This window comes from Salmo trutta, chromosome 9, assembly GCF_901001165.1.
Source record: "Salmo trutta chromosome 9, fSalTru1.1, whole genome shotgun sequence".
NCBI classification, from domain to species: domain Eukaryota; kingdom Metazoa; phylum Chordata; class Actinopteri; order Salmoniformes; family Salmonidae; genus Salmo; species Salmo trutta.
The window spans coordinates 9,623,106-9,650,326 of NC_042965.1; the positions used below are offsets into that span (position 1 = coordinate 9,623,106).

At 46.2% G+C, this 27,221-nt stretch overlaps 1 protein-coding gene across 6 annotated transcripts in view; it reads right to left on the reverse strand.

The window, feature by feature from the left end:
- The window catches only part of LOC115199824 (vacuolar protein sorting-associated protein 13A), a 55,726-nt gene extending 28,719 nt beyond the window's left edge, over positions 1 to 27,007 (reverse strand). For 3 of the 6 annotated variants that reach the window (XM_029762305.1, XM_029762302.1, XM_029762307.1), the window contains exons 1-43: positions 26,701 to 27,007; positions 23,903 to 23,946; positions 23,748 to 23,790; positions 23,341 to 23,436; positions 23,160 to 23,261; positions 22,881 to 22,990; positions 22,722 to 22,781; positions 22,463 to 22,522; positions 22,267 to 22,347; positions 22,094 to 22,148; positions 21,737 to 21,864; positions 21,250 to 21,356; positions 20,840 to 21,011; positions 19,927 to 19,989; positions 19,525 to 19,660; positions 17,574 to 17,668; positions 17,302 to 17,444; positions 16,721 to 16,922; positions 16,445 to 16,559; positions 16,017 to 16,153; positions 15,245 to 15,377; positions 14,929 to 15,046; positions 14,677 to 14,821; positions 14,296 to 14,380; positions 13,991 to 14,169; positions 13,689 to 13,845; positions 12,961 to 13,040; positions 12,755 to 12,814; positions 12,414 to 12,609; positions 11,946 to 12,062; positions 11,524 to 11,627; positions 11,210 to 11,377; positions 10,703 to 11,010; positions 10,304 to 10,451; positions 10,008 to 10,188; positions 9,776 to 9,900; positions 9,491 to 9,660; positions 4,762 to 5,003; positions 4,316 to 4,635; positions 3,791 to 4,153; positions 3,438 to 3,539; positions 2,994 to 3,146; positions 1,020 to 1,281 (exon numbers count right to left, since the gene is read on the reverse strand). In XM_029762305.1, coding sequence (XP_029618165.1) covers positions 1,020 to 1,281; positions 2,994 to 3,146; positions 3,438 to 3,539; positions 3,791 to 4,153; positions 4,316 to 4,635; positions 4,762 to 5,003; positions 9,491 to 9,660; positions 9,776 to 9,900; positions 10,008 to 10,188; positions 10,304 to 10,451; positions 10,703 to 11,010; positions 11,210 to 11,377; positions 11,524 to 11,627; positions 11,946 to 12,062; positions 12,414 to 12,609; positions 12,755 to 12,814; positions 12,961 to 13,040; positions 13,689 to 13,845; positions 13,991 to 14,169; positions 14,296 to 14,380; positions 14,677 to 14,821; positions 14,929 to 15,046; positions 15,245 to 15,377; positions 16,017 to 16,153; positions 16,445 to 16,559; positions 16,721 to 16,922; positions 17,302 to 17,444; positions 17,574 to 17,668; positions 19,525 to 19,660; positions 19,927 to 19,989; positions 20,840 to 21,011; positions 21,250 to 21,356; positions 21,737 to 21,864; positions 22,094 to 22,148; positions 22,267 to 22,347; positions 22,463 to 22,522; positions 22,722 to 22,781; positions 22,881 to 22,990; positions 23,160 to 23,261; positions 23,341 to 23,436; positions 23,748 to 23,790; positions 23,903 to 23,946; positions 26,701 to 26,800 — 5,965 coding nt within the window. In that variant the 5' untranslated portion in view covers positions 26,801 to 27,007. The remainder of the gene's footprint in view (positions 1 to 1,019; positions 1,282 to 2,993; positions 3,147 to 3,437; positions 3,540 to 3,790; positions 4,154 to 4,315; positions 4,636 to 4,761; positions 5,004 to 9,490; positions 9,661 to 9,775; positions 9,901 to 10,007; positions 10,189 to 10,303; positions 10,452 to 10,702; positions 11,011 to 11,209; positions 11,378 to 11,523; positions 11,628 to 11,945; positions 12,063 to 12,413; positions 12,610 to 12,754; positions 12,815 to 12,960; positions 13,041 to 13,688; positions 13,846 to 13,990; positions 14,170 to 14,295; positions 14,381 to 14,676; positions 14,822 to 14,928; positions 15,047 to 15,244; positions 15,378 to 16,016; positions 16,154 to 16,444; positions 16,560 to 16,720; positions 16,923 to 17,301; positions 17,445 to 17,573; positions 17,669 to 19,524; positions 19,661 to 19,926; positions 19,990 to 20,839; positions 21,012 to 21,249; positions 21,357 to 21,736; positions 21,865 to 22,093; positions 22,149 to 22,266; positions 22,348 to 22,462; positions 22,523 to 22,721; positions 22,782 to 22,880; positions 22,991 to 23,159; positions 23,262 to 23,340; positions 23,437 to 23,747; positions 23,791 to 23,902; positions 23,947 to 26,700) is intronic. The other 3 variants (XM_029762306.1, XM_029762304.1, XM_029762303.1) reach the window with 2 other exon arrangements.
- Positions 27,008 to 27,221: the final 214 nt, after the last annotated feature.

The following is a 27,221-nucleotide window of genomic DNA, read 5'->3' on the forward strand; positions in this document are numbered from 1 at the left end:
GTGCCAGCAGAGCATGATACCGTTTGTTGGCATAATTGATCTCTTTCAGGCAGAGTACACCTGGCATACTCCTTTTTATCCACTGTACTGAAAAGGTGAGAAAAAGGTTAAGTGTGTGGTGTTCCTTTCACCATACTGTCATCCAGCATAAACCAGGCCCAGCTCCAGCTACACTTGATCCCTGAATCCACTTGTTTAACAAGCAACGCCTCATTTTCCACCTAATTCTCTCATTCTGAAAATGAACCACATACTGTAGAGGGAAAGCCTTAGTTTGTTAGCTAGTTAACGTTTCACACAGATTGCCAGGGTCCAGTAAGCAACCAACGCGTTATAACTTGAGGAACGGCAAGGAGTCGTATAACGTTACCAGTTAATACAATAGTGAATTGGTTAGGTTACTAACGTTAGCTCATCTGATGATATGTGGTCTGACTTTATTATCCAGCGACTTTTCACACCATGAACTCAATTATTTGATCAGTTAAGTTGACTAATGTTGCTCAACATTTCTCTGGCTAGCTGTCTTTCCAGAGCGCGTGATGATACGGTAACTTCTCTCTTCAGTCGCGTGCTGCGTTCTGTTAAGTGAACGATTGGCTGAGCCTTGGATAGAGCCAGTATTGCTCCAAACGCGCATCACTCGTTCGCATACAGCCAGTAGTCATCCAAACCCCCCCCCCCCCCCCCCCAAACTTTTGTCATCGGATCTACACGAATCACGTAGGTCACCTATTTTGTATTGAAAATGGCAAATTTTGCCGAAAGGTGACTAGTTTGCATCCCTAGGTTAACCCCCCACAAACTAATGCCTGGGCATTAGGTCAGAACCTTAACACGGTTTAGAACCTAGGGTTTGATATCTGACGTCGTATGAAGCGTCTCCGAGCAGGAGGAGTGCTGATCGAGGATCATGTTCCTCCTGTCCATTAGGATATAAAAAGCAAAACTAGACCGGCAGTACAATGAATACAGACGCTGGTCTGCACTTCTGCAGTGGTTGTAACTGTGTTGCTTACTGGGCTGTATGTAGTAGTCCTTGGCCACCAACGAAGTCATGGCAGAGAACTGGTCTGAGTGGGTGGTGGTGCGACGGTAGTCCATGTTGAGGCTCTCTCCGTTCTGCAGCTCTACCCGGCGCGCGGTGACCTCACGGCCCAGGGGGCTGAACAGCTCACTGTGCACCACCGACACAGTCAGACCTAGACGGTTCTTCACCACGAACGGAGCCTCGTCCTTCTGGAAACTCTCCGATGCCTGCTTGGCCGCCTCCGCAAAGGCCTGTCACACACACACACAAACACACCCAGGCATGCGCATGCAAACACGCCCCCCCCCCCCCCCCAAAAAAAGGCATTTTATAGAGCGCAATTCAACACAAGGCAAGCTATTCCATCACATTATTCAAAAACAACCCACTTATATAAAAAGTAGCCATCTTTTCAGCTAGACAATAGAAGAGCATATACAGGGCATTGGGAAAGTATTCAGACCCCTTCATTTCCTCCACATATTGTTACGTTACAGCTTCATTCTAAAATTGATGAAATACTTTTTTTCCTCATCAATCTACGCACAATACCCCATAATGACAAAGCGATAACAGGTTTTTAGAAATGTTTGCAAATGTAAAAAACAGAAATAGCTTATTTACATACAGTATACTCATACAGTATACACACCTACTCATTCAAGGGTTTTTCTTTATTTTCACTATTTTCTACATTGTAGAATAGTGAAGACATCAAAACTATGAAATAACATATGGAATCATGTAGTAACCAAAAAAAAGTGTTAAAGAAATTAATATATATTTTATATTTGAGATTCTTCAAAGTTGCCACCCTTTGCCTTGATGACAGCTTTGCACAAATGGCATTCTCTCAACCAGCTTCATGAGGTAGTCACCTGGGAAGCATTTCAATTAACAGGTGTGCCTTGTTAAAAGTTAATTTGTGGAATTTATTTCTTAATGCGTTTGAACAAATCACTTGTGTTGTGAATACAGAAGATATCCCAATTTGGTAAAAGACCAAGTCCATATTATGGCAAGAAGTGCTCAAATAAGCAAAGAGTAACGACAGTCGATCATTACTTTAAGACATGTTTCAAGAGTTCAAGTAACAGACACATCTCAACATCAACTGTTCAGAGGAGGCTGCGTAAAAATCAGGTCTTCATGGTTGAATTGCTGCAAAGAACCCACTTCTAAAGGACACCAATAAGAAGAGACTTGCTTGGGAAAGGAAACACGAGCAATGGAAATCAGACTGGTGGAAATCTGTCCTTTGGTCTGATGAGTCCAAATTTGCGATTTTTGGTTTCAACCGCCGTGTCTTTATGAGACGCAGAGTTGGTGAACGCATGATCTCTGCATGTGTGATTCCCACCGTGAAGCATGGAGGTGGTGTGACGGTGCTTTGCTGGTGACACAATCTGATTTATTTAGAATTCAAGGCACAACTTGAACCAGCCCACAGCATTCTGCAGCGATACGCCATCCCATCTGGTAAGCACACAGCCAAGACAACGCAGTAGTTGCTTCAGGACAAGTCTCTGAAAGTCCTTGAGTGGCCCAGCCAGAGCCCGGACTTGAACCTGATCGAACATATCTGGAGACCTGTAAATTGCTGTGCAGCGACAATCCCCATCCAACCTGACAGAGCTTGAAAGGATCTGCAGAGAAGAATGGGAGAAACTCCCATTCATACCCAACACTCGAGGCTGTAATTGCTGCCAAAGGTGCTTCAACAAAGTACTGAGTAGAGGGTCTGAAATATTTCAGTTTTTTAATATAAATTTGCAAAAATTTATAAAAACCTGTTTTTGCTTTGTTATTATGAGGCATTGTGTGTAGATTGATGAGGGAAAAAACTATTTAATCCATTTTAGAATAAGGCTGTAACGTAACAAAATGTGGAAAAAGTCAAAGGGTCTGAATACTTTCCAAATGCCCTGTACAAGAGTGCTGGAGTGTGATGTCATTGACTTACCGTGCCCAGGTTACTGAGCATGCCCAGTCCACACTTGGAGAGGGTGATGTTAAGTTGATCCTTGCTGCTGATGCTGATCACGGTCTTGTAGTCAGGGATGCTGTAGTCCACTTCTTCCGATATACCTGTGTACTTCACTGGCTTCTTCTTCATCTACAGTTCAGGGGAACGCATAGCTGTTATGTGTGTGTGTGGTGGATAGTGCATTTACACTATCTGTATGAAGGATGTGTCATTAAAATGCAAATCAATTTCTAACATTTCTGGCATGTGTTTTTCTGGATATTTGTGTTGTTATTCTGTCTCTCACTATTCAAATAAACCTACCATTAAAATTATAGACTGATCCTTTCTTTGTCAGTTGGCAAATGTACAAAATCAGCAGGGGATCAAATACTTTTTCCCCCACTGTATGTATGCATGCATGATGCATGCAAGGGTCACCTTTAATCCCAGGGTCCAGGGTCTGAAGCCGTCTCGGGTCTCGTCTTCTAGGGGCTCCAGCAGTGGCTCCCACACCCCCATCACCTCGTTGAAGTAGTGAACCTAAACACACCATGTTACTGTACACTTAATGCAGTCTGACTAAACCCATGTTCTGGTTGAACGGAGGTTGTGTAAAGGTCATGTAGATGTTGTGTAAAGGGTCGTGTAGAGGGATGTGTAGTGGTTGTGTAAAGGTCATGTAGATGTTGTGTAAAGGGATGTGTAGTGGTTGTGTAAAGGTCATGTAAATGTTGTGTAAAGGTCATGTAGATGTTGTGTAAAGGGTTGTGTAAAGCTGTGCAGTGTCTGACCTCCAGGTTGAGCTGGCTGTGCAGGTTGATGAGGGTGCTCCAGTTCTTGACGTCACCGTGGAAGGAGGACTTTGCTAGGAGCATGGGGACGGTGCGGTGGCCCACCCCTGCCTCCAGGGTCAGGCAGATGGAGTTGATGGCCAACTGCAGGGACTCACCCTGGGGAATCAGCGGGACCAGGGACTGGGCATCCTCGTCTTTACCCTCCTCCTCCAGGAACCACAGCTTGAGGTCCCGCCAGGACCGGCGCTCCCACAGGTCTGGGGGCACGGGGCTCTCCAGCTCAGACTGGGGTGTCTCGGCACCGGCCGGGCTCAGCACCGACTGAATGGTAATCACTGTGTTGATAATGATGGGCGACACCTGGGGGGGAGGGGCACAGAGGAGAATGGAACGTGAGGCACATCACTCTGGTTTGGCTAAAACACAGGAAAAAGGTGACAATAAGGTCTATGACCAAAATGATATGCTCCTAACAGGTATTTTATTAGTAAGACGCTGGTTTTGTTTTTGGCCGCGGCCTACCTTGAGTGTGAGTGCGTTGATGCAGACCTCCATGGCCTGCGGGGAGGTGGAGGACTGTGTGCTCTTGAAGAACACTTGGCAGGGCTGCAGCACAGTGGTCTCTTTGTTCCTCTTCTCCTTCAGGAAGGGGCAGGCCACCACCTTCAGGTCCTTGACCACCGCCGTCATCAGCTGACCGTCCGGGTCACTCTTCATCACCAGCTCGCACTCCGTGGTCATTACCAGGGCCGGGGCGTCGGCACGTGTCAGGTCGGCCACAAACACGATCTCGGGGTTCTTCACCAGAACATTAATCTCGGACTTTGCCACCACCACCGGAGCTGTGTTACGGAAACAGAGAGGAAAGCAGGGGCGTGTTCATTAGGCATCCAATCCAAAACTTCACATTGTGCAAACATGACATTTGTGGCGAATATTGTGAAGTGTGACATTTGAATGTGTCATACCAGATTCCTTGGAGGCTGCGGCTGCAGTGGGTTTAGTGCTACTGCTGTTCTTGGGGGTGGCGGAGGAGAAGCCCTGCTGGCTGGCTTTGAGGAAGATGTCGGCCACAGTGAGCAGGAACTCCATGCTGGCACAGAGGTACACGTCCTGCACCACCGTGTCCAAAGAGGTGCCATCGCGGCCCTGCTTGTAGTTCACCTCCACCATCACGTTCCTCTCAGCGCCCGGACGCATCGCCATCATCCTGACAGACAGAGGCCAGAGGGACAGGTGGACATGATGAACCTTACAGCAAGGGCACAAACAAACCCTATAGCAGGGGCACTAACAACAAACTCTACAGCAGGGCACTGTCATGTCCTGGTCAGGAATCCAAGGTACAAGGAGAGCGGGGGAAGTGCCGTTTTTATGACACCTCACACAAATTGTAAATATTATGAAGCAGAGAACCCTCTCCTGCTCTTCAGTGCCAACCAAAGGAATGCCTTTGACCTCGAAGGAAACTTTTGCCGCCAAAACTATAATGATCAAGAAAGTAAATAATGGAACAATATTTCTAAGATAGGAATGTTAAGAATGGTTACTGGGGATCTAAATAATAATCATGTCATATTGCTTTTCATTTTGTGATGTTATTAAAAACTGTATGACCCAAATACTGTAACTTAGGAAGGAAACCCCCTTCGGCTGTTAAGTTTCCATACAATATGAAGAATGATGAAACTATTTTTGTTAAGATATGAATGGAGATTTTAGTTTTCATGTCCTTTGCACATTAACTAAGCCACGCCCCGAATGAGGTCATAAGAGCGTGTCAGTGTGATGGAACTGCCCTTTTCGACCAGAGTGCTTAAAAGGACTCCCTAAGAATTAAAATGCAGACCAAAAGACGTGAGACCGTGGTCCACACGTTGAAATGGTTGCAAACTCAACACAAGGTGAAAAAAAACTCACTAGACCAAAACATTGACAGTCTGCAGCTGTGCATGTAAAAGGGATCTAGAACTTTGACTAAAGACACGAGATGAAAGGGAAGAAAATCCCATCTCAGACAATCAGAGTATCTTATGTTTCACTATATTGGATCACCCAAAATATCAGTATCACTCCGCGGCGGAGGGAATACATCCGAGGTGAGGATTTACAGATTCACTCTCGTGTACACCTGTGTCACGGCTGGGGTCCGCCCCTATATATAGACCCCATGGCCTATGGATGCCTGTTTTGTGTGGTGTTCTCAGAACGCCTGCACCTGGCGTGATTGGAGGCTATGCGCAAGTGGGTCGGCCAGGCCCGGGCTCAGGCTGGGGATGAGCTCCCTCCCTCAGGAGTGGTGCAGCAGCGAGCTGTTAGTCCCTCTACTGGGCCCAGTACCCCTCCCAGGAAGCGTGGCCGGAGCCACCACAGGCAGAGCCCATCTGCTGCCAGTCCTGGACTGGGGCATGAGTCGGACTGCTGGGACCCCCTTGAACGGAGGGTGCATGCCCTGCATCAGGAGGTTGATAGCGTCGATGGCGACGACAGCTGTTCCCTGCTGGCCAGTGATAAGCTGTTTCTGGGGGACGATGCCGGCACTGTTCACCACCGTGAACGGGGCTACCAGGCCATCAGAAGCCCCCAGTGGCTCGAGAGGCTATGAGGAGCCTACTCACTTGGGTAGCCACTGCACTAGAACGGACAACACCACAGTGGTTGCTTACATCAACCATCAGGGTGGACTGAGGTCCTACCGCCTCAATCTTATAGCACGGGAGCTCCTTCTCTGGGCTGAGGGACATCTAGCGTCTACGCGCAGCGCACGTACCTTGATATCTTGAACGTGGCAGCGGATATGCTCTCCAAGGAGGGCCCGCCACCTTGGGACTGGAGCCTACATCCCCAGGTGGTGCAGCACCTGTGGGACAAGTTTGGGAGGGCGCAGATGGACCTGTTTGCCTCCCTGGACAAAGCACACTGCCCCATGTGGTACTCCATGTCGTAGCCACCAGGGCCTCTGGGCTTGAATGCTCTGGCTCATGATTGGTCAGGGCTGGAGCTTACGCATTCCCCCTCATACTGGCCCAGACGACCCTAGCTCAGCCTTCTCCTGTCCCTGTTGTCTGGGACACCTTGGCAACTGCCCCTGAGACCCGACCTACTGTTTCAGGCCGGGGGAACACTGTGGCATCCGAGACCGCACCGCCTCAGTCTGTGGGCTTGGCCGCTGAAGGCACCAATGGTCAATTTTAGGACTACAGGAGGGCGTAAGGAACACCATGCAGAGGGCAAGGGCACCGGCTACAACCGCAGCATACCAGTTGCGCTGGCGGTTGTTCTGCTCTTGGTGCACTGGTATTGAGGTTGTGCCCGAGTCATGCAGGGTGCAGTATGTCCTCCAATACCTGCAGTCTTGCATGGATGAGGGCTTGGCAGCCTCTACACTGAGGGTATTTGGCTGCTATATCTGCCTGACATGTGGAGTGGATGGACAGGCCAGTGGGGCGTCTCCAGGTTTATGAAGGGGGTTTGTCGCTTGCGTCCAGCTAGGACCCGCTCAATGGCGAGCTGTGGTCTTGGCAGCTTTGGCAAAACCGCCTTTTGAACCGTTGGAGTCTGCCTCCCCGAAACACCTCTCTATGAAGGTGGTTTTCTTGGTAGCGATTACTTCAATGAAGAGGGTGGGTGGGCTCCATGCTTTTTCGGTAAGTTCTGAGTGCTACCGGATGGACCCCGGTGGTAGGAGTATATCTCTCCGCCCCAACCCTTCATTCCTCCCGAAGGCTCTATCAGACAGGCATGTGAACATCCCTTTTATCCTGTCTGCTTACGACCCCGCGGCAGTAGCGGGGGAGTCTGGGCCTCCCTCCGGGAGGAGCGGACACGGTCAGTGAGAACAGACCAGCTTTTTGTCTGCTATGGTGAAAGAGTCCTGGGTGCTGGGCTATCAAGCAGAGGCTCTCTCACTAGATCGTGGACACGATTACGACAGCATACCGCCTGGCTGGCAGGCCCGTGCTGCGATCTGTGGTGGCACATTTAACACGAGGTGTGGCTGCGTCCTGGGCTCTACTGAGAGGAGTGCCCCTCGCTGATATCTGTGCTGTGGCCAGCTAGGCTCTCTCTTGCACCTTTTGCTAAGTTCTATCGGGTAACTTGATACACCCCTCTGCGGTTGGTTCAGCAGTCCTGGGCGTCACCTCCCCTTCCACATTGACAGCCCCTGAGTCTCGGTCCAGCGCTGGGACTTCACCGCTGGCTGGACAGGTCCCTCTAGCACTGACTAAATCTGGTACGGGTATACCAATATATTGGAGTGATCCAATACAGTGAAACATAAAAGGTTATGTATGTAACCACGGTTATGTGAGCTATATGGATCACTCCAATCCTCTACGGTGCTAGAGGCACCTCAAAAATGATGTAGAGAACGTGTGTCGCGGCCATGGTGTCTATGAATAGGGGCGGCCCCAGCCGTGAACGGGAGTGAATCTGTAAATCCACACATTTGATGTATCCCTCCGCCGCAGAGTGATACCAATATATTGGAGTGATCCATATAGCTCACATAACCGTGGTTATACACGTAAACTTCATTCTATTTGAACACTCCACTACAAGACCAAAACAGAAGGACAGTGTGACCTCTGGTGGACAACCAGAGCCTTACATCCATCGAGCCATTCCCCCGACAGATAAAGACATCTACACGTAAATACGTTGCATTTCTTACCAAAACGAGCGGTGGCTCGTGTGCAAGGTATATGGTTACTGTGAGCGTAGTTACCAAATGTACGATAAATGTCCTCGCCCCTTCTCCCTCCATTTTCCCCTCCCCCATCTTTGTGTAATAAGCCGTCATATCTTGTCAGTCGACTAGGGATTTTGTCTCATGTAAGTGTGTATGTGTATTCTGTGTTATTATTTAGTTTGTAAATAAATAATTAAATCAAATTTGTGTAAAACTGAATAATCAGAAAAGGCTGGTGTTCTTGTGGATTGAAGAAGTCTGATGTTCAGAATGAGATTGATATGAGGTAATGATTAATAAGTGACTTATCGCTATATAACATATTTCTTTAGAGTTTAATTCGGGAGATGGTAACTATAAACATTCTCCCGTGGTGCCCCAAATTCCTAATGAGTTAATTGTTTCATGACTAATTTAATAGAGTAACAATTAAACATTGTTATTTATCTTATCAACTAACTGACATCACATTAAATCAAAGTCACGTCACGACAGCACTCATAACAAACCCTACCTTAAGTGCACTAAATACCTTGTAATCTGCTTGTCAAATGATGTTACGTTGAGGAGCGAGACTAACTTTGTAATCTTTCTATCTGTAGAATATATTCTCTCAACACAATTGGCATACTTTATCCTTACTCATGGGTTTTGATGGACTGGGAGTGAGATTAACTTAGTTGCTTTGACTATGATGGGGCTGCTAACCAAAGCCATTCATCTTAGCTGTGTGACAGTCCTATGCGAGTAGACAGATGGTGAAGCAGTGATGAACATGATCCCACGCTGAAGAACACACACTGAGCCTCGTACATCAACGCCAGCACCGAGTCACACGATCATATGTTCACAGTACACACACATCACTCTGTGGCATCTCTCCCAGTTTTTGTGAATGTTTAAGCAGGCTCAGTACCAAATCAAATCTTATTTGTCACATACGTGTTTAGCAGATGTTATTGCGGGTGTAGCGAAACCAAGGTAACTGTGGGTGTGTCCTCTACCTGGCAGTGATCTTCTTGACTCGGCATCTTTTGTCGTCTAGCAGGCAGTCTGTGAGTTTGACGGAGGCCTTCATAGATCCGTCTGAGAACATGTGGACAGATGTAGAGATAGTCCCCAGGGTGAACTCAGCCAGCTTCAGCTGCTCATCCCTCAAGTCCAACACCTGCACCTTGGAGACACACACCAAAAAGTCTCTATCTGTGGGCGTAAGAATATCCAAGTGGATGGAGTTTTATATGGTCAATGCCAGTGTTTGTGAAGGCGTGTAGTGGTGCAGTAGTCACCTCAGTCCCATTGGGGCTGTACAGGACCAGGGTCATGGAGTCAAACTTGAAGTCAAGTTTGAGTGTGCTCTTCAGCTTGGTGCTCTTCTGGGTCTCCACCACTGCAGCTGTTACCACCGTGTTGCCTACAGACAGGGTTCAACACAATTATAATAACAGCACAATCCAAGCAACACACGCGGCCACAACGCACATCCAGATTCAACCCAGATTGACACACTGCTGTCCTCACCGCTGGTGGGGTTAGTACCAGTACCTCCTGATGCCTGTGAGCCTTTGGTAGAGGCCGTGTCGGAGCGGTCCACTGTACGCGGAGGAGGAGGAGGAGGGGGGGAAGCAGCGTCTGACGTCTCTGACAGGTTCCCACTCAGAGTCCTCAACACCACCGTCATATCATCCTGACCCAGGATCAGCTAGTAAGACACACACACCGTAACACTGATGCATCAACATTTCATTTCACACTAACATTTGTTCATTGAGAGTTGGCTTTAACTAACACATACACTCCGACACACGCACACTCACGTTCATTGGTTTGAGGTGAGCAGTGATCTCTATGTCGGGGATGCTGTGGTACCAGGAGGCTGACAGGTTCCTCTGGATGGACAGGTCCAGGTTGACCGGCTTCAGAAGCTGGATTTCCCCCTGAAACCTCCCCTCTTCAAAGGTGGTTCTGGACAATCAATCAATCAATCAAACACACACACAGCTTTACAGGTTCTGATTTGCTGCAGATCCGGGGACGGACCAAATATGCAAAAGTAAGTGAAATAACACAAAGATGTGTCAATAGTTCATCAACACTTCACATCCCAGTGCCAAAATTAAGTAGTCCTTTCATTGTAAAACAACTACGCATCTATGACGTTTAATTCCCATCCTTGTACATCTACAGAATGGCCTGACTACCAGTGTGTCTCTCACCTGTACATCTTGAGGTCGCTGAGGCCCACGGTCATGGTGTCCATGACGGGAGGGATCTTGACGTGCATCTGGGAGGGGACCATGGCGAAGCGGTTCTTGACCGTGACCATACCGAGGTCGGCCACGATGACGTTAGCGGAGGACGACGACTGCGGCAGGAAGACGACAGGAGCGTTGAAGTCCACGTCCAGGGAGATGCGGGTGCTGCGCTCAGCCAGCTCCATCACCCCGGTGGCCGCCTTCTCCGCTGCCTGCACAGTCACCTCAGCCAGGGCCTCCTTGGCCACCTGGAAGTTGTTGATGAAGGCCTGGGGGGAGGAGGAAAACAAGTCAGGTCATGTTACAAAGTGCTCGTGGATCGTCACAGCACTTAGTACAATCCAGGTCAATAGGTTCTGGGGCATTTTTGCACCGCTATTAGTAAAAGCACCGGTTCTCAAAGAACAGGAGAGTATTGGTTAAAAGATAGATAGTTGGAATGAAGAAAGATGGCGGCGGGTCTCTTACCAGGATGGAGGAGACAAACTTGTTGAGGAAGATGACCTGGATGCAGCCCACCGTCAGGGTGATGCTGGTGTCCACTTTACCCATGTCTAGATAGGCATCACCCTCAGTGGCTTCCGTGTGGTTCACCATGCGGAAAGCAAACACCTCCTCATCGGCTATGGACACACACTAGGACACAGAATTCGTACAGAAATAACTCATTAGAAGCACACCGGCAGAAAGCTAAAAAGGAACAACAAATCGCAACTTCTCGGGAACGTTCCCCCTCGACTGGGAAAATAACATGTTGACAAGCGCCTTGTATCCGAGGCTACCTGCTTGTACAAAGCCTCCTTATCACAGTCCAGGATGACTATGTTCTTCAGGTTGGCCAGAACCTCTACCGCCTTTTTCCTCATCAGCACCTCCGACACCAGGCCTGGAACATAGAACAGAGGTAGAGAGAACAGGTAGAACAGAAGGAGGGGTAGGACAATTCTAGAGCATAGACAGGTGTTTCAGTACCAGGGACAGTCAGACACGATCATCAGTGGTTTATTTATGTCTACCACAAGGTGGCACTAGCATCATTATCATCTGTGTGTGTGTGTGTGTGTGTGTGTGCGCGCGCGTCCTGTCAACACATCATTTTGATATTTGATGCCGAGGACATCATAAGTCACGCATGTAGCTGTTGACTTTATGTTGTGGACGCGTGTTGCGGGCGGGGACTTGTCTTGTGTGAGGCGGCCTTTACCCTCGATGCGAATCTCTGCTATCCTGCGGCTCTGGCCTCGGATGAAAACCTTCAGACAGTTGAGATCGGCTCTGATGTGCAAATTCACCACATCCTCAAACTTTGACTTCTTAGAAGCTAAGGAGAAGGGGGCAGGGAGACATTTATGAAAGAGCTGTTCTGTCGTCAAAACTTCAAAAGAACCTTCGATGTGAAAATGACTTTGTTGGTGCATCAGAATACATCTAATGTCAAGTGGTCCATACAAATGGTATAGAAATGTACATTTGGTTTGCTAGCTAATCTACACATTAGAATACGCATCTACTCAATATCTCCACATGCAACAAACATATAGGAAGTATATGACCTAACCGATGTCTCTTCCACTTTCAACTACCTTGAATCATGAAATTGTAAATCAATATCAAAACGCGGAGATGTCTAAGTTCCAGTAAGCAGAATCGATTCCATGAAACGGATAGTTACAAGTTTTTTTTGCCACGGCCGATTCCTCTTTCTTCTCGCCTTCCTCCCCCTCTCCCTCGTCCTCCTCGGGGATGGTGGGCAGCTCCTCCTGGCTGGGCACCACCTCCTTGGTCGGGGGGAGGAGACTGATCAGGAAGTTCATGGCATTGAGCAGAGCCTCCGTGTGCAGGTGTATGTCCAGAGACGAGAAGTTCACCTGAGACGTCACACACAAACATACCACCTTCCCTATGAACACACACTTATACAACTGAGCAGAGAAGTGAGCTCAAATCAACAACATGTTGAAATTCCAACTGCGTGTTAACACAGTTGTACTGTACTGTATTGCAAGACATTACCTTAACTGATTGTTCAGTGTTCTTGTACTCAGACTTGAATTCTGGCCCATTCTTATCAGCCTGAAAGAGACACTGATGCTATTAGACCTGCTCTACTGTTAAATCTATATTGAATGAAGAATGCAAGACGACAGTGTTGACTGTTGGAAGTGTTCACTGTGTGTGTGTGTGTGTGTGTGTGTGTGTGTGTGTGTGTGTGTGTGTACCTTAGTGTACTCCAATGTGAGGAGGTCCTCCTCTGTGTTGTCTAGAGTGGTGATCAGGTGCACTTTCTTCTCCTCTGAATCTGGACACGTTTACAAAGCCAGAAAAGCATATCACACATACACACAACTACCAACAACGTTTAATCTTATGAGATAGATAGATAGATAGATAGATAGATAGATAGATAGATAGATAGATAGATAGATAGATAGATAGATACAAATGTCTTCACAGTCCTAGCACAGCAAGGTACACAAGGCGGTCCTGCTAGTGTTTTAAAAAATGCAATCGCAGGAAAAACACAGTTCTGAAAGCACCAAGTGACAGAGATAAAAATCTATGTAAAAAGCGTAGAAAGAGGGGTGATCTAAAGATGCAACTAGAATGGTTTGCGAACAAACATTACTAGAACAGCGCCTTTGAACGCAGTGGACAAGGAAATAAAGTTGATTTGAAAACCAATAGAACAGGAGAGAAACGCTGGTTTCCATGGCATTTAAAGAACATCTCCAGAAAACAGACCCATTCAAGTTTGAACTACCTTTCTGGCGTCCCCCCTAACGTCAGAGCTGGTGTGGATATCTAAGGCTGTAGCGAAAGGTGCATATCGCTCACTTCGACATTTACATATTTACGTCAATTTGTCCAAAATTAGATCAAAAAATATTTTCCCCGATTGTGAATTTCTGCCTCAGTTGACAGCTCTACCAGCCAGTCCCTCACTGACCCATGTACTCGGGGCACTCCAGGCAGATCTCTCGTAGGAACGTGTAGGATGTCATGTCGAAGGTACGCAGCTTCAGCTCGGTGCCCAGCCCCTCGATGTCCAGGTGCAACACTGTGACCTCCTCGCCTCCAGACAGACGACACAGCTGAACGGACAGCTAGACAGCAGAAGAAGAAGAAGGGAGAGGAGGTTCAAGTTCATGCACGCACACACACACGCGCTCCTATACTAACAGAGTGAACGCAACTAAATGAAGTGTTTAGGTACTCTCACACACACAGATGTAGATGAGTTAACCATACTTTGCTGATCTCAAACGTCATGAGGAACTCGGTCATGTTCTTCTTGGGGTCTTTCTTGACCAGACCTCTCCTCTTGACCGAGTCGGAGCGCTGCAGGGGGCTGGGCATGTTGTCGGGGAAGAACGGACGGTCTCCTATAGGAGAGCTGGGAGCATCGTAGAACAGGTCCTCCTCTGAGCCTGCGCGCACACACACACACACGTAATTGCCACACTGTGTGTATGCGTATTAAAGTACATACATCCATTTGTAATGTGTACACAGGGCTGTGTGTGTGTGTGTGTGTGTGTGTGTGTGTGTGTCACCTGATTCCCATATGAGGGAGTTGCGCAGTTCAGCCATGGTTGGTTTCCTGGGGGTCAGCTGAGGGGTGTACGACTGCTTTAAAGCCTGCGTCATAAACACAAGCAGAGATTACACGCCACACATAGATTTCTATTGGCTTGTCTATCTACACACAAACCCAACAGACACTACAGGCAGAGTCAGCCTACAGGCAGAGTCAGCCTACAGGCAGAGTCAGCCTACAGGTAGAGTCAGCCTACAGGCAGAGTCAGCCTACAGGCAGAGTCAGCCTACAGGCAGAGTCAGCCTACAGGCAGAGATAGAGGCCCAGTAGAGTTAATACATTTACATTTAAGTCATTTAGCAGACGCTCTTATCCAGAGCGACTTACAAATTTGTACCTTGGATGTTGAGTGAGCGTTGGTGTTGCGCGGGGCCGGCTTGCTCTCTGGCAGCGGGATGCTGTCGATCAGCTCCAGCACGCCCCGTACCTTATCATCAGAGATCCTCAGAGACAGGAGGGGCAGCTCCCCGGAGATTTTAAACCTGACACACACACACACACTTTATTCATATCATTCATCTGACAAACACCACTACACAGTGGCTGCCTGTCCATCACACCAACAAGCACCCCAACCTTTCCCTCTTACTTGGGCATGCGTGAGTCTGTGACCACCATGGCTCTGCTGAACACCACCTTGACGTCGACAGGCTCCAGGATGTGGAGGGCCGACTGCCTCAGCTTACGGGCTTTCTTCCAGTCTCCATCTAAACACAACCACTGGCGCCGTTAAGCCTCATTTATAGTCTACCTAATTACCCAACGCAAGAACACAATAAGCTACGCAAAACGTATTCCCTGCGTAGTTGCGTCGCATGACATTTGTGGGCAGCAAACTTCCCGATAACTGTGTGTGTGTCTCCATACGCGAGTTTGCGTGTGCCTTCGTCCGTCGGCGTGCGTACCTGGTTTGCTGTAGAGGAACTGTAGGCTGCTGAGCTGGACGTCGAAGCTGTCGTAGGCCCGGGACATAATGTCCTCTATAGTACTTCTCCCTACAGAGAGCTGCGGCAGCCCCTCTCTGCTCAGACTAGACACCTGATAACACAAGACGATGCCATAACACCTGGGTGAGGTCCTGATAACACAAGACAATGCCATAACACCTGGGTGAGGTCCTGATAACACAAGACAATGCCATAACACCTGGGTGAGGTCCTGATAACACAAGACAATGCCATAACACCTGGGTGAGGTCCTGATAACACAAGACGATGCCATAACACCTGGGTGAGGTCCTGATAACACAAGACAATGCCATAACACCTGGGTGAGGTCCTGATAACACAAGACAATGCCATAACACCTGGGTGAGGTCCTGATAACACAAGACGATGCCATAACACCTGGGTGAGGTCCTGATAACACAAGACAATGCCATAACACCTGGGTGAGGTCCTGCTCATTAGGCAGGGATTGCCATTAACGGTTGCCTGGGGCAAGTCAATTAAAACAGTCAGGCAAGTGGATCCTTCTCTGTGGTCAAATTGTGTTGAAGACAACTGTTTTAATGTGTTACCTCTACTGTCCCATTTTTCAGGTGAATTTAGTGACCCACAAGAAGAAGAAGAAAAAAGACAAAGCCAAGTGTGCTCGATCATAATTCTCAACTTCATCGTCTCTCAATCAGTCAAGTCCGAACCGACCACTCGCACTGAGCACGTTGAAGTGACTTACCTTGAAGTGACCCAGGTCCAATAGCATGAGGTTCTGGGTGGAGTCGTAGAAACCGGTTTGGGGAACGATCACGTAGGAGGCCATGAGGTTGACGTTCAGATCCAGAACCTTCTGGGTCTCAATCACGTACATCAGTCCTGCAGACAACGACATAGAACAGAGGGCATACTTCAACATGTTCTTACATATGGATACGACAGGGGAGGGAGGCATGCCAGTAGGAAGTGTGGAGTGGAGATTGACGTCAAAGGCTTGTATCCTGTCTGATGAATCAGAGTAAAATGTCCATAGAAAGTCCAATTAGAATAGATCTCTATGTTTGGGTCTGCGGCACACGTCAAAAAAAATCTATCGGTGCCGTGGTTTCTTGTGACAGGACAGGAGCGCGAGTGTGGCCTGTCAGTCAGAGCTAGAGGCGGGGCTCTGACCTGTGGAGGTGCGGTCTCGGAACTGCTCCAGCTTCATGAGAGTGGCGTTGGTCAGATCGTCCAGCTGGAGGTCATCAGGCGGCGAGAAGAACGTAGACATGCTGTTCACCGTCACCTGCCGGAGAGAGAGACAGGTATCCATGTTGTTACACACACACACAAAAACAGGTGGTGCGGACTTTCGTTCTAACAACATGCCTGATTGAACCGAGGAACGACTGGAATACAATTATGTACACAGGACACACACACACAGAAATGCACAAACACACTCACAGCATCATATATGATCTCCAGAGGCTGGGACTCGACCCGGAGCCGCTGATCAGCGCTCTCGTCCAGAGGGTTGGTCTCAAACAGGATGTCCAACAAGGGGGTCCCCGTTACCGTGGCAGCCTTCCTTGACGACAGCAATGTGGGTGCCGGCCGGTTATTGGCTAGTCCTGTCACCTCAAACAGACTGAGCTGGGCCGACAGCCTGAGAGGAACAACCGCATCAGAACCAAGGGCAGAAAGAAGTGGGGAGAGAGTGGAGGCAGAGGAAGGGAGAGAGGGGGGAAGAAAGTTGGAAAAGCAGAGAGAAAAAGAGATACAGACAAACTGAGAATCGCAAAATGGTGGCACAAGAAAAAATAAAATAATGAAATGCCAACTATAGTGCATCCCATTGATAAAGCACTAAAACAGAGCAGGGAAGGAAGGGGAAAGTATTTAAATACAGGGTTTGTTCAGAAGCGTAACGCGTTACCGGTATGTCAAGTAGAATTGGGCATCATGTCAGTTCTATTAATATCTATCTGCAACGTTCTGAACGTTTCACCTTAGGGAACACACCCCAGAGGGCATACTGTACTTACTTAATGGCTTGTGCTCCGGGCCTCTGGGTCAGCATGGATTTCAGATCTTCAACTGTGAGTTTGAGGATTTCATTCTGGTCCTTGTTGTCTTTCATCGAGACAGACATCCTCTCCATGTGGAAATTAATCTTCATATCCTCAAACTGCACAAACAAGACCAGAGAGAAAAAGGGAGACTGAACATTGTCCTGGATTATCTTTCTCTCTTTTGGAAGACGCCAGGGATTGCGATACTGCACTACAGTGTGGGGGAATATACAGTAGCAACTCACGTTCTTTGGCAGGTTATGATTGACAGCTATCTCACTGTAGCCGATGGCGGTGTAGAGTTTGGCCTTCTCAGCAGAAGTCATAAGCTCGTCAAAAGCTGAGGAGAATTAGAAGACAAAAAAAAAACGTCATTCTCCATGCAATGTGGAAATGTGTCTTGTGATTTACAATAACAGCATTAAAACACCAGGATTTAATGCTGTTATTTAATGCTGTTATTATCAAGATTATTTCAAGGTAATACGAAATGCAAAATGCGGTTCCAAGTGCACGGTTAAATCAAAGTCAACAACATCTTCATCCACATTTTGTATGCGAGTAAAGTCAAATCGTACGGAGAGAAAAAAAATGATCACGACACCTGCGATAGAAACAGGAAGTTCATAAAATGACGACAGATCATTTGCTCGTGCTCTCTTTTTGTGTCTGTAAAATAAATGACGCGAGAAATGGCGGTGGAAACGCTACAGATATACATGAACATCTTCCAAAACCCTCATCACGAGAACCTTGTCATCAACATGATTCAATACTTCATAAAGGGTGGGACAGGACAGGTTAAAATGCACAATTGGAAATATTTTTTTCCAGTGTTCTTTATTCCTGGTTCTGGAGACTCACAGGGTCCGCAGGTTTTTTTTACCTCCAGCCCAACATCAACACCATTGACTCAACTAATCCACTAGATTTCGTTTAAAGGTTATTTTATTGTCATGACCGTCTTCATCGATAATGGCTGGTTACACGGTAATTGTGTCAGCCCTAGTTACACACCCCATGGTTCCCCAGGACCAGGACTGAAGAACACTGTTCATCAAAACTAGTAACTGCAGCGCATTGGCACACTCACGACACACTGATGACCAGCTGAATGATTGGCCCAGTGGTCTTTGCATTATCATAGGGGGGGGGGATTCGGAAAGTATTTCCGACCCCTAGACTTATTCCACATTTTGTTTTGTTACAGCCTGAATTCAAAATGGATTCAATTGATTTGTTTTTTTCCCCCTCACTCATCTACACACAGTACCCCATAATGACAAAGTGAAAACATATTTTTATTTTATGAAAAACAAAAATATCTAATTTACATAGTACTGTGTTCACACCCCTGAGTCAATACTTTGTAGAAACACCTTTAGAATATTTGTATTCTGTACAGGCTTCCTTCTTTTCACTCTGTCAGTTAGGTTACTATTAGAAGTAACAACAATGTTGTTGATCCATCCTCAGTTTTCTCCTATCACATCCATTAAAAACTCTGTCATTGTTTTAAAGTTACCATTGGCCTCATGATGAAATCCCTGAGCTGTTTCCTTGCTCTCTGGCAACTGAGTTAGGAAGGACGCCTGTATCTTTGTAGTGACTGGGTGCATTGATACACCATTCAAAGTGTAATTAATAACTTCACCATGCTCAAAGGGATATTCAATGTCTGCTTTAATTTAATTTTTTTAATCTACCAATAGGTGCCCTTCTTTGTGAGGTATTGGAAAACCTCCCTGGTCTTTATGGTAGAATGTGTGTTTGAAATTCACTGCTCGACTGAGGGACCTTACAGATAATTGTATGTGTGGGGTACAGAGATGAGGTAGTCATTCAAAAATCATGTTAAACACTATTATTGCACACAGAGTGAGTCCATGCAACTTATTATGTGACTTGTTAAGCACATTTTTACTCCTGAACTTATATAGGCTTGACATAACAACAGGGTTGAATACTTACTGACTCAAGACCTTCCAGCTTTTCATTTTGTACATTTTTTTTTGAAACATAATACCTCATAATGTCAGAGTGGAATTGTGTGTAGGAAAAAAATGAATATAAAATGTATCAATTTTAAACTCAGGCTGTAACAAAATGTGGAAAAAGCCATGAGGTGTTAATACTTCCTCAAGGCACTGTATGTACAAAACGGAGCATGGTGATTGGCTACGCGGGCGATCTCACCTCCGGTCTTGACCTCCTTGGCCTCGGCGCCACCGTCTCCTGACCAGCCGGACCACATCCAGCCCAACCAGCCCTGAGATTCCTCCTCCTCCACCTTCACCCCCGGACGGAAGATACGCAGACCCGCTTTGCTTGCCTGGAACAGCCGACCAGCGCCAGTCACAGTCTATACATAACACTTCAGCCTCAACCACTAGCTAGAACCACTGTTAGTTCCACTGTGACCACTGACCAGGTGTTGCACTGGTGGTTACGCTACGGCAGTGTGACTGAGTAGGGTCATTTCAGTCTTTTCTGCCATTTTGAACAAATTAGTTAGTAGACAGACAAAACTGAATACAGTACGTACAGAGAAGATGGATAGTTCGTCAGGGATAATTCAACAAATTGCTCATTCCGTACCTCCATCTCAGCTTGCTGCCTGGCCAGAGTGATGTTAAAAATATCCAGAGTCCGCTCAGGCTCCTGGGCACACGGCAAGAAAGACGGATCGACTAGTCCATTAAAACAGTTCCCTGACCGTTATGGGAATCCATCAATTACTTAAAAAGGTAGACTCAGCAAAATACGGAGAAAAAAAATAATAAAATGTATGAATTCACTACTGTAAGTCGCTCTGGATAAGAGCGTCTGCTAAATGACTAAAATGTAAAACGACGTTGCCAATGAGCAGCACCGCAGATACTGAGATGAGCGAGATGCAAGACTTCGCTCTCACAGTATCTGTGTGCACAGGTTCGCTTCACGCTGTTACAGCTTGGTAGCTAGGGGACCAAACAGGGGAGAAGTAGAGCTTCGTGCTTCAACGCTCTTAGTTGTTGCGGAAATTGACCCACTATGCGGTTTACTTTCTGCATCTACGACATGTCGCTGAGTCTACCTTTAATGTCCATCATAAATCAATGCAGCAGAGTAGATACAAAGACTGGGGATGCAACTCAGAGCATGAGGACTAGGCCCTTCTCAATCTCCACCACACCTGGGTTCAAATAGCATTTTGTTTTCTTTCAAATAGTTTGAGCACTTGATTGAGCCTAGCTGGTGTGCCAGATGGGCAAGATTTGCACTTTGAGGACTATGCCATAGGTCCAATTACAGACAGGCAGGCTCAATCAAGCACTGCTCAAGTTTTGAAAAAAAAAACAAATACTATTTGAACTCAGGTCTGGGTTGCACTCATTAGGGAATGCAACAGAAAACTATTCAAAACGGAAAATGTTAATGAGTGTTTCTTAATGCCCAGGTAGTCCCTCCCTGTTTCAGTCCATTGTCTTCCATTTGGTGCCTAATGAACATCACCCTGATCTCTACACACCTCCAATTCCCTGAGCTGCTTCTCAGTGGGCTTCTTGCTGGTGATCTTGGCCTTGTAGAGCTCTCTGTACTGCTTGACTGTCTGCCGGTGGCAGCGGATGTGCTGCCATGACCACATGTGCAGCCGCGGCTTCACGTCCACCTCCATGATGCCTGTGATCACATACTGCCACCTGGATGACATACACAAGCAGTGACACAGTCACTACGGAACAAGCATGTGTACATCACGATAGCTCAAATCGATTGAAGGAAATGTATCTAATAATCTTATACTGGACGCATAAAACATAACAACGATCAACCAAATGCATTCACCATCTAAACATCAACAATAACCAACATTTTTGTCATTGTGACAATTTTTAGTAGAGGAAAGAATTGTAAGTAAAAGAAAAAGTGAGAGCTGACCATAGATAGGCGTTGGTGTGCACGTGGACTTGCGGCCGGTATTTCCTGTAGGGCAGGTTGCGTGACATCATATCCACTGACCCCAGGAGCTCCAGAATGCTGATGTACTGGAGAGAAGGAAGGGGTGAGAGTTCAGGGGAAAACAATAAGACAGTGACTTAAAAAATTTGTCGAAATTCTAACTCTGGGCAACGCTCATCATGCAAAAGAGCACAGATCTGTGCAAAAAAATAAATAAATACTGCAACACTTCAAATAGAAGAGATGGTATATAATCCAATGCGAGTTCCGATTGTGTGAATGGCATGCATCAGTTTACTTCACTGTGGTTAAATAGTCATCCCCCTTACTATGCACATTGTTGAAGAAATTTTCCAAATTAAATCAGGCTGCAGATTTAAATGATTTTTACGGTACTTTCCTGTGCTCTTTTGCACGATGAAAATGTTGCATCTTTCTCTCTCTCTCTCATATCTCCCTCCATCACCTGTGGTCTGTTGAGCTCCACGGCCACCTCTCTTAGGTTGACCACCAGGTCCACCTTGGGAGAGGAGAAGTCCACATCTGACCGGGGGTTCATGCGCAGCTTCGCATCAGCCGTTATCGGACGAAAAACTGCCAGCAACGAACAGGAAAATAAGGTTATTAATATGATACAGAATTAAACAACAATTCCACCGTGGGCCTTCGTAATGAGAAGATATCTTCAATTACAATAAAAACTCCAATGACTACACTGACTGAGATTTGAATCCCTGTATCAGGTGGGTGACAACATGACTATCAAGACTCTGATCCAGACGTGAATGATGTCACACCCCTATATCGACTGGGTGACACTCACTGAAATCGTGGTTCATGGGAGTGGAACCCCCCGGGATGCTGTCCTGGAGGCATCGCTGTGGAAATGCGACAGACAGGAAGAGATGCCTCGTTAGACGTCATTGATAGACATAATCACTCACTTAAGGGACCCGCCGCTCCGCGACAGCCCTGAATGATGGCACTGTGACTCACCAGGGCCTCATCTGGCATGTGATTGGAGTACAGCATCGAGTTCACATTCCAGTAAGCAAAGAGATTGTCCAACTGGACAAGCTGAGGAGAGGAAAAAGCATAACAGAAAACAGCTTAGAATGCTGTTGACAGTAGAACAGTGTCATAATGGATGTAAAACGCATGTACAGTATATCAATTGCTGTGGACTGACTACCTTGAAAAACAGCTTGGCTTTCTCATCCAGGAGACAAGGCATCCAATTCTCATCTGCTGTCTGCGGGGTCACAGTTATGGGGTTGAGACGTTAAGTGATATGCATTCAGGGTCAGACCAGAAACAGATCATAAACCTGACCACAACAAAGATCTCATATCCCACATCCAGACCTTAACTAAATTGAACCACTGTATTTGAGCTTGTAGATCATCTCCAATGAAGGACCGATTTCACGAGGTCGGGGCCTCACGCATTACCTGAAGGCTGAGGTTCTGCAGTGACACTCCAAATGAAAAGGGGCAATTGGGGTTTGTGACCTGAGAGAGTGAGAGAAGTGTACAGTAATGAAATACCGGAATAATATACTCATTTAAAATGTTGTAATACAACTGTAGTACACTGGGTAGAATACACACATCATCCTCATAGCGGACGTGGATGTTGGAGATCTTCACTTGAAGGTTCTTGATCACCTGCGTCACAAGTTTCTCCACAAAGGTGTCCTGCTTCTCAAGCGCAGGGTTATCTGTGGAACCAAATAACACATTCCAGTACATGCATTCAAGTCACAGTCCTGAGTCTGTTTTAGCCCGATGCTAGCGCTGCAACTCAATGACATTATGATGACATCTATTTAAGAGCGGTTTGAAGATGTAATGAAAGCATGACTCACAGACAGACACATGAACTCTGACCTTGTTCTGCTGCTTTCTGTTTGGTCTCTTCGATCCTCTGTAGCTCCCTCTGGCGAGCCTCCTGGAGCTGTTTCTCCTCCTTCTCTGCATCATACTTTATACCTGAAACACACAAACATTAACACACACACACACACACACACACACACACACACACACACACTACAGCTAGGTTTCTTACTGGCTGTGGGCACGATGAGTAGGTAGACTCCATCCAGTGTGGCTTCCACTGACTGGGTGTACAGATTCTTCCATGGAATCTTCAACTCCAAGCGTCCTGACAGAACCACACACACACACAGTTAATAGGAAAAAGGTTGAAGTGAGAAAGATAGAGAGGAACTATAACAGTTAATGTATGGTAATGGTAGGAGGTGGTCCCGTGTGGCTCAGTTGGTAGAGCATGGTGTTTGCAACGCCAGGGTTGTGGGTTCGACTCCCACAGGGGACCAGTTCGGGGAAAAACATGTATGAAATGTATGCATTCACTACTGTAAGTCGCTCTGGATAAGAGCGTCTGCTAAATGACTAAAATGTAAAAATGTAAAAATGAGGTGTTGGGTTGAGAGTCATCTGGACAAATCTTACCTATATGCCCTGCTCTTACTTTAAAAGGAATGTCAAGTTGACTCTGAAACAAGAACAAAAATATTCAGCACAATACAATGTGAATCTACCTACATAATTAACATTTAACCACTGATACATGTAGTAGTAGGCCTAGCCATTCATGTCAAACATACCAAGGCATTTTCCTTTATTTCAAGATTTCTGAGCACTGCATCACCTAGGAAAAAAAGAAGAAAAAACAACAACATTTGTTTAAAGGGCGACTGCACTTCCTGATTTGGCCTCGTTTTGAAGATTACTCGCTAATGCTAGCGGCCATGACTGAAGCCAAACGAGAGTTGTCTTATTCTTGGGGGTGTGGTTTGATGTAGGTGTGTTATGTTTGCATATCGTACCCTGGCAGGTACTGTTGTTTGCCCCTCCTGAGTCACTGTAGCAACAACAGCCACTTCCTCAAAAAAAGTAACTTACTTAAAATAGTCAAGATAAATCAAGAAATATGTAATTCACTGACGTTTTTGCCGAGGAGGTCTTAGTCGCGCAATTATCGTAAATAAAGCACAAGCTACACGTTTATCAGTGCCCCAAACCACTTGCTAGCTAGGTAAATTCCAACTCTGTGTTTGTCAATGAAGCTACCAGGTAGTAGCTTGCAGTCAGGCCACAATCAGCTTATCAAGTCACTGGCTATGTTTGTACTTCAGTGTTGTTTTGTACAACTTTCTCACTATTACCAGAATGCATATCTGTCTCTCAGTGTTTCGTAGGGAATCATGTTACAAAACAGGTCGCGAATGTGTTTTGGAAAATGAATAAAGTTGCAGTTGGGACAACTTGTCAATGATCGTCTCAATTCAAAAAGTGGCAGACTCAAGTGATTGACACTATCAAACACACGAGTAAGTAGCCACTCAATAAAGGGCTAAGGCCATGGGTTATTTTAACATAGGCGACTCGTCTTATGTAAACAAGTCTGAGGCGCTGCATAATGGTTAGGTCTGTCTCACTGTCCGGAGGTTCTGACTTATGATTGGATAAAGCTCACACGGCTGATAAGCAGCTTGTGCTGATTGCGCTCTCTCTTTTGTTAGTGTGCACCATCGTAATCCATGCCCAAACCTCCAGTAACTCAGTTTTAGAAGTGGCTGACTGACCAAACTGATCCTATTAACACTTTGTAGTCAATTTTGACACTATAATTAATGTTTGACTTATACCAGTGCCACATTGGCTGCTTAAAACCAGATAAGTTTGTTCTAAGAGGCAGTTGACCTTTAAAATGATTCAATAAGCACCGATACATGAATATACACTGAGTGTACAAAACATTATGAACACCTCTTTCCATGATAGGTAAAAGCTATGATCCCTTATTGATGTCACTTGTTACATCCACTTCAAATCAGTGTACATGAAGGGGAGGAGACAGGTTAAAATAAGGATTGTTAAGCCTTTAGACAATTGAGACGTGGATTGTGCATGTGTGCCATTCAGAGGGTGAACGGGAAAGAAAATATGTAATTGCCGCTGATCATGATATGGTAGTAGGTGCCAAGCACAACGGTTTGTGTCAAGAAGCGCAACACTGTTAGTTTTTTTTAAACGCTGAACAGTTTCATGTGTGTATCAAGAATGGTCCACTACCCAATGGACATCCTGCCAACTTGACACAACTGTGGGAAGCAACATGGGCCAGCATCCCTGTGGAACGCTTTCGACACCTTGTAGAGTCCATGCCCCGACGAATTGACACAAAAGGGGGAAGGGGGTGCAACTCAATATTAGGAAGGTGTTTAATGTTTTGTACACTCAGCGTACTTCGCTAATAAAATGCATAGTAACCTGATGTTGAAAACATATGTCCTAGCCTAAGCTGACAAATAACAGCCTACTTCCACTGTACATCTTCCATCCAAAGCAAATATTGGCAAGCGGCGCAGTATGTCATCATGTGCCCAGATAGTCTTCACAGAGCCCGCATTTCAGTAGACAATTTTCTGCTTCGTCTGTTGGCAAGATGTCAGGCCTTGGACTTACAATAAATGATCTCCAAGTATCATATCTTTCTAAAATGAAATATGCCTAGATACTGTTTAGGCCAATGGTCACCAACTGGTCATCGTGATTTAATACTGCCACTTTAACAATGTTAACATATCTTGCATTACTCATCTCATATGTATATACTGTATTTTATACTATCTTGCCTATGCTGCTCGGTCATCGCTCATCCATATATTCTTATTCCATCCCTTTAGATTTGTGTGTATTAGGTAGGTGTTGTGGAATTGTTAAGAATACTTGTTAGATATTACTGAGGTCAGGACTAGAAGCACAAGCGTTTCGCTACACTAGCAATAACATCTGCTAACCATGTGTATGTGACAAATAAAATGTGATTGTTGCTCCGAGACATTTACCCTTCACAATAAAAGCATTTACAGTTGACCGGGGCAGCTCTAGCAGGGCAGAAATTTGGCAAACTGACTCGTTGGAAAGGTAGCATCCTATGACAGTGCCACGCTTAAAGTCACTGAGCTCTTCAGTAAGACCATTCTACTGCCAACGTCTATGTACATTGCATAGTTGTGTGCTCGATTTTATACACCTGTCAGCAAAGGGTGTGGCTGAAATAACCGAATCCACTCATTTTAAGGGGTGTCCACATACTTTTGTGTATACAGTGTAGCTAACTAGGTTAGCTGGCAGATTCAAGCTAACGTTAGCCAATTTAGCTAGCTAAAACGAATATACTGTAGCTAGCCAGTTGACTACAAAACCTTGCTAACAAATAAGCAAGTACTGTAGTAGCTAGTAAACCTGCCCCCAGCAAACAAGCACAGCAGCATTGTCTAATGCTAACATCTAAGACGACAATCATAACAGTGACAGCTGCAGGTTTATGAACTGACGTTTAGCTAACTAGCTAGGGTGGCTAGCAAGGACGCTAACCGTAACACATAATCGTTACCTCCCCAAATCCCGAGCTTGAGTTGTGAGCTGTCAAGGTTTACAACGTAATCCCCTAAAAACCTGTTTAGGACATCTACCACCACGCTTTCGAAGACCATGTTGCTGTTTCGTTCACCTCTCGGTCACCATGTTTACATTCAGTTTTTAACGCTTAACTCGCTCGCCTGTCGCTAATAATGACAGCTGCTTGGTCCTGTTTCTTGAAATATCCAACGACGCTCGGTCACATGGACGGTCTTGACGCCATGTGGTTGCGTCAATAGATTATTCTCTTTGGAGTATCCCAATGCAAGATAGTCCCTGACAGAATAGGAACCATAATTATGGTCCATGATTCACAGGGGGCCCTAATTAGTGGTGAACAGTTAGAAATGTGCGGTCATGGCTAGAAAGGTTGCAGCTTTCTTTAAAATTAACTTCACGCCTAGGTCACACCTACGGTGTTTTGTGCAAAATGGTTCTCAGGTGGCATCATCTGGACATGTGTGCACCAAAATTTCAACATACACCTTCTGCTTC